This window comes from Vicugna pacos, chromosome 35, assembly GCF_048564905.1.
Source record: "Vicugna pacos chromosome 35, VicPac4, whole genome shotgun sequence".
Classification (NCBI taxonomy): Eukaryota; Metazoa; Chordata; class Mammalia; order Artiodactyla; family Camelidae; genus Vicugna; species Vicugna pacos.
In genome coordinates this window covers 28,543,484-28,549,483 of record NC_133021.1, presented here as the reverse complement: position 1 = coordinate 28,549,483, position 6,000 = coordinate 28,543,484, and the positions used below count along the sequence as shown (strand labels likewise).

The 6,000-nt window shown below is 49.2% G+C and overlaps 1 protein-coding gene across 1 annotated transcript in view; it reads right to left on the bottom strand.

Moving 5' to 3' along the window:
* Window positions 1-256: 256 nt before the first annotated feature.
* Window positions 257-6,000, bottom strand: part of LOC116280058 (regulator of nonsense transcripts 2-like) — a 42,954-nt gene continuing 37,210 nt past the window's right edge. Inside the window, exons 10-11 of the mRNA XM_072955118.1 lie at window positions 5,566-5,686; window positions 257-525 (exon numbers count right to left, since the gene is read on the bottom strand). Of these exons, the coding sequence (XP_072811219.1) occupies window positions 516-525; window positions 5,566-5,686 (131 nt within the window). The 3' untranslated portion in view covers window positions 257-515. The remainder of the gene's footprint in view (window positions 526-5,565; window positions 5,687-6,000) is intronic.

Below are 6,000 nucleotides of genomic sequence, written 5' to 3'. Positions count from 1 at the left end.
ATGTGCGCTTTCACTAGGAGATTTTACCGCTTGCTCTATGCTTGTCTACTGCAGTCCTGGAGCCCCCAAGTGTATCTTTTTCCAACATGGGATGTTCAATTCAGAGACACTGTAACTCAAATCAAGTTTAACCTCAAGTTCGTTTCCCCCATACCATTACCATCACAACCGTTTCTTCTCCGGCTCAGTCATCTCACTGACGCTCCTCTCAGTGTAACTGCTCAGGAGTCAAGTCAACCGTCTCATTCCTTGACTGCCATTCTCAACAGAAGATTAACCCTCGCGTGGTTTCCATACAAAAGGCCTTTCGCGCCTCGTCGGGAAGCGTCGGCTTGTTCCGGTGTTGGCAGAGGCTGCTCTTCCCGCCTCACGGCCCCAGCCTGTCCCAGGTTTAAGTTCGCAAGTCTCTAGACCGACATGCTGAGATGTGTCCACTGCTCTCACTCAATTGCTGGAGGACTCCACTATCCACAACATCAGATACAGGACCTAATGAAATGACACGTGCTGCTGGATCAGCGTCTCCTAGAGGCACAAACAGGGCAACGTTAAAGGACTAGTACTGAGGACAACCTCCGGCGAGAAAAGGCCCCCAGACACCACCAGCCACTGTTCACCGACGTCTGCGGACAAGGCAGCGCTTCTCAAGAGCGCACAACGCCTGCCAGGCTGAGACACAACGGGGAGCAGAGGGGCACCAAGGAGAGCAATTCTGACTGTGACGGGAAGGGGTGGGCCCAGCATACAACTACTATAACTGCTTCCTAAGATGCTGAGAATTCATGGTCTGTGTTACGGTTGCACTGTGTCCCCCCCAAATTTATATGCTGAAGTTTAACCCCAGTACCTCAGAATGTGACATTAGCTGGAGACAGGGTCGCTGCAGATGTAATTCATTAAGATGAAGCCAGACAGAAGGACAAGCCCCAAATCCAGTTATGACTGTGTCCTCATAACAAGAGGACATCTGGACACAGACACACACGCTGGGAAGACGCCACAGGAAGATGCGGCCAGAGACTGGATGGTGCTGTGGAAGCCGGGGAGGCCAAAGGCAGCCAGCGAACCACCAGAAGCCGGGAGGGAGGCCTGAATCCCTCACAGCCCCCAGAAGGAACCAACCCTGCCGACACCCTGACCTTGGATTCAGCCTCCAGAACTGTGGGACCAACAGCTCTGTGGTTTCAGTCACACAGTTCACCACGCTTTCTTACGGCAGCTCCAGCAAACTAACACAGTTTGCCTCTCACAAGGCAAGCTGCATTGGCAAGAAACTTTCAAAGAATAAAATGCAAATGTGGAAAAGTATCTTCAGCTGGATACGTCCGTTATGTCAGGCAGAGCTGAACTGAATGGAAAAAGGTCAGTAACACCACTATTCCCTGAGAGAAAGAGGAGGTCTCTCTCCTGGAGTCGAGACAGAGCAGCGGCTAAAACAGAGCGCGTCGGATAAGCGCAGTGAACGACAGGAAAAGCACCTCGGTCGTTGGCAAGTAAGACACGCCTCTTACAACCTCTTGCTGTTCAGAGTGCAGTCCACACTCCAGCAGCTTTGACATCGCCTGGGAGCTTGTTAGCAACGAATCAGAACCAGCAGTTTAATTAAGAGTCGAGATGGTTAAAATGCGTATTTTTAAGGTTTGTGGAGCACTGGTATAAGCCACGTGAACTTGCCGCACACAAACCACATCAGTGCTAACACTCGCCACGAATGCCGAGGGTCACAGGCTTTATCAACACTGGCGGAGTGGAGGGAACCCTGTCCCGCACTACGGAGTATCTGACAGTTGCACTGCGGACAGCGCTACTGCCATTTTAACTCGTGATAAGCAAATGCCTACACTCTGTTAGAGCGTTACTCCCCGCGAAAAGGGCTGAAATGTTAACTTACGGCCTTACTTCAGTCCAGATTAGAAAAATATAAAAATCATCATGATTAATGTCTGAGAGCCGTATCAAAATCCATAGGTAAGAAAAACTTTAAAATGCTTTAATAACCAGTTTGTAAATAAACTTCCCTTTTATCCGTCATACAATGTCAACAACATTAGTAACTTAAAAAAAAAGTAGTAGCCAAGATAGGAGTAAAACCGAAAGCAGTTTCTTAAACCTCACGCAGATTTTAACCTCCTGCCTCCTTTGTGCAGGAACTCAGCACGCAGATGCCCGAGGAGCATGGCTCTCAACACACACCTTCCTACCAGGTCTGGCCCAGCGTTAAAAACAGAAGAAAACAAAGCCAAGCCAAGCCACCAAAAGACTCCACCCCATCACGTACGTTCTCCCAAATGACTGCATTTCTTCACTTAAAACTCAAGTTTAAAACATAGCAAAGAACTCTTGCTACTTGAAAGGCTCAAAAACCCAAGTTTACTCGTTAGCTTGTTCCTCTACGATGTTCATCCGCACCAGCATTTTAAGAGCACTGGCTTTGAAAACACCATAAAACGGTAAGACTTCACAGAGGGCCATTTTCAAGAGTGCTGGACAAATTAGGATTTTTTTTTTTGAGTGATAATTTTAAGACGAGATTTAAAGCAGGTACAGTGGGCAGCCCAAGCGGTGGGAGTCTCACAAAATCAGGAAAACAAAGGGGAAGGAGAGAGTTGGGGAGCGTAACACAAGAAGACGTTTTTATTAGATGGCTAAACGTAGATTTTTAAAAGCCCCTGTCCATTCAGCAAATACTTACCAGGCACCTACTCTGTGCCAGGCACCAAGAGCTGCGGAGGAGACAGAACGGAAAACAAGACAAGGTGTCCGGGGCAAGAGCACGACAGGGTCCCAAACAGAGGGAGGCAAAAAGAGCTTAACGAGAAGAACGGAAAGGCCAGCCCGGTGGGAGCCGGGGAAAGGAGGGCGAGAGGAGGCCAGCGAGGCGGCGCGCCTCGCGCGGGGTCGCGTCACCCAGGCTGCGGGGCCTGGCCTTTTCCCCGCAAGCCGAGAGGCGCCCCCGCGGGGTGTGCGCGGGGCAGCTCGCTCACACGGCCCGGCGGCAGGCTTGCGCTGGAGGAAGGACAGCGTGGGTGCAGCAGAGAATGGCGTGGAAGGGGCGGAAACTGGGGACTGAGAAGCCGACGCGGGCAGCGACCCAGACGAGGGGTGACGACAGCTGGATGCAGGACCTCGGCGGCGGGGGTGGAGCACACGGGGCACGAGAGAGACAGCCGCTTACGCAGTGTCAGAGGACGTGTGCGCTAACCACATGTGGAGGCTGAGGGAGAGGACAGGGTCAAAAATACACCTGTCTTTTCTAGTTTGCACAAGGGGGTGGCCAGGGCTTCCGCTCACTGACCTAGAGGACAGAGGAGAGAAGCTGGGGACACACTGAGGTTGATGTTCCAGTAGGACATCCAGGTGGCCGTTCAGAAGACAGCTGGACGTGCAGTCAGCAACTAAAACGTGATGCCCGGGCCGGAGGCGTGGATGGTAACTGAGCCCCGGGTGGGGCGGAGGGCGCTTGGGGTGAGGGAGGAGCGCTCAGGACCAGCCCGAGGGACACGAGCCCTCCAGGTGGAGGCGAGCCCATCCCAGAGACAGGAGCCAGGAAGCGGAGGTCACAGAGGGAAGACAGAGGCCAGAAGACAGCAGAGCCACAGAGGTCAAGGGATGAGAGTGTGCCGAGAAGAAAAGGAGGGTCCAAGTGCCAAGGGCTGCCAAGACGGCGTCCTAGAGCACGGAACGGAGCGCTGAGGTAGCGCTGGCTCGGGGAGGACAGTGTCGGGGAAAAGCTGGGGAGGCAGGCACAGTGTGTGTGTGGAAGCAAAACAGAAAGTTAACAAAGAATTCTGAAAGACAACTGAGTAACTGGTAGCAAACTAAAAAAGGCATGCCTCCGTGTTCACAGACACATCTATTATTACCACACATGTAAGCTTACACGTTTCCCTGTATTTCTGCTCCCTGCTGCCTAAGAAACGCTGGCTACTTAGACTAGGGCAGAACTAGCTCTTTCAAGTAGCTGGACTCAGTTGCCTACTGCACTATAAGCTTGAGAGTGGAGACTCTTACTTTTGAATTTTCCATAGTGTAGGACTGAACCCATGGAAGGTGCTGGATGAATGTAAGCTGCAGGGAGTGAATCCTACTGCAAATAGTATTTATGCAGCAAATGTCATATTTACTGATTCTGTAAAGTCACCCAAACATTGAAAAATTAGTAAAAGATGCTACAGTTGCAGTATCTGAACGGAGAGGAGAAGGGATTAGGGACAATGCTGTTCAGGGATGGAAGGCTGCACTAAGACAGGTGCAGTTGATGGAAAAACGTCAAGATAGAAATATTCTAATAACGAGACAAGAAGAGAGAACAGACGTTACCAAGAACACAATGGTATATATTTAAAGCTCCTCTAAGAAAATGTAAAAGGAGGAAACGAAAATGTCCATGGCCCCTTTCTTAACTGAGCCAGCGTCTGCATCTTAGCAGCAATAATAAAAGGTATTACGGACAGGCTCAACCTAGCATCTTACACCGAATCAGACAGGTTTGTACATCATTTCTGAAAAACTCAACAGGTGTTAAAAAACAGAACCCTCCTCCTGACAAAAAACAGATTCCTAAGCTGTCATGACAAACCAATTTCTTAAACTGCAACTGGATTAGAGTTGTCTGAGCATACTGTTCTAAGAAAAATGTTACCAGGAACACACAAACACATTTAGAGAGTAAAAGACAAAGGCTCTGACACCTGCATTTCCCCCAACGCTACTCTTCCCGACACTGAACCAATTCTGCGACCCCAGCTCCCTTTTCTGCACCCGTGTGCCTGTCTCCGTCCAACAACAAGGGGACATCTGAGGGCTGTTGTACAGCCGCAGGCTAAACCTGGATGCCCAAGGGAGAGCAGGCAGAGCAGCAAAGCCCACGTCACTGCGGATTATAACCCAGACACAAGATAGAAGGCGGGACCGACAGGTCTTTAGATCAGATCCCAGAGAAACTTTAACAACTTTATTCCTTAAAAAAAGATGAATGAGGTCTTATTAGGGAACATCTTCCATGTGATATTCCTTACAGAGTTTTAATTATTTCACATTAGGCAACTCACGTTTAAGAAGAACCGGCATGAACCCCTGCAGGACATTTTATAACTCAAAAACGGACAAACAAAATACCCCAGACAGACTCAGCCTGCACGTCTGAAAGTCTTACTAGCAAACGGGTTTTGACTTTTAGTAAACATCACGATTACTTCACAGTGGCTTGAGAGGTCCCAACAAAAAGCCTCTGATTTCTCTCAAACGAATCTAAAACTAGTCCTCTCCATAAATGCAAAAGAGAAAAATTAAAAATACAAGTAACTCCACTCAGAGAAAGCAACAGCCAAGAATGGTGTGGCTGAAATCAAGATTCAAAAAAAAAAAAAAAAACAAACCCCAAAAACCAAAACTGTAAATATTGTACTAAAAGGTTTTCTTCTCTCACCTATCTATAACTCAACAACTTTTCTAAGTTTGCTAATTCGGCCTTTATCATTAAGTATAATCCAGTATACTTATCTAAGTTATTCACACGGACATGATGAAGAAAATGGCTAAGGGAGAAACAAGAGAGGGTCCTACCTCCCACCAGTCTTAAAGATTAGATCTGCATTAGGCGCTCCCTTCGGATGCTGGTAACGCGGCCGCTGCTCCCGATTGGTGTTTGCTGGAGCCGGGCGCTGGGCAAGAGACTGCAGCATTTCTGGAATTAGGAGCCAAACAGAACAGGTGGTTACGCTTGGTAAATGCACTCCTCTCAAGAAGCCAGAGCCCAGGACAGTCTCTCAGGGAGCCGGCTGAGGAACAGCAACCATTGCACAGATTGAAACGATGAACAAGTACCAAAGAGCAATCTAGAGATGAGATACGCTCTTGACTGCCACGTAACACTCAAAGCCCCCCTTACAGCCAGTGCGGCCACCACCCAAGTGTCTTGTGAGGCAGTCAACAGTGTAAGAAGCAGGCAGGACGGCAGCCAGACAGTACTGGCTCGAGTCCCAGCTCTGCCACCTACTA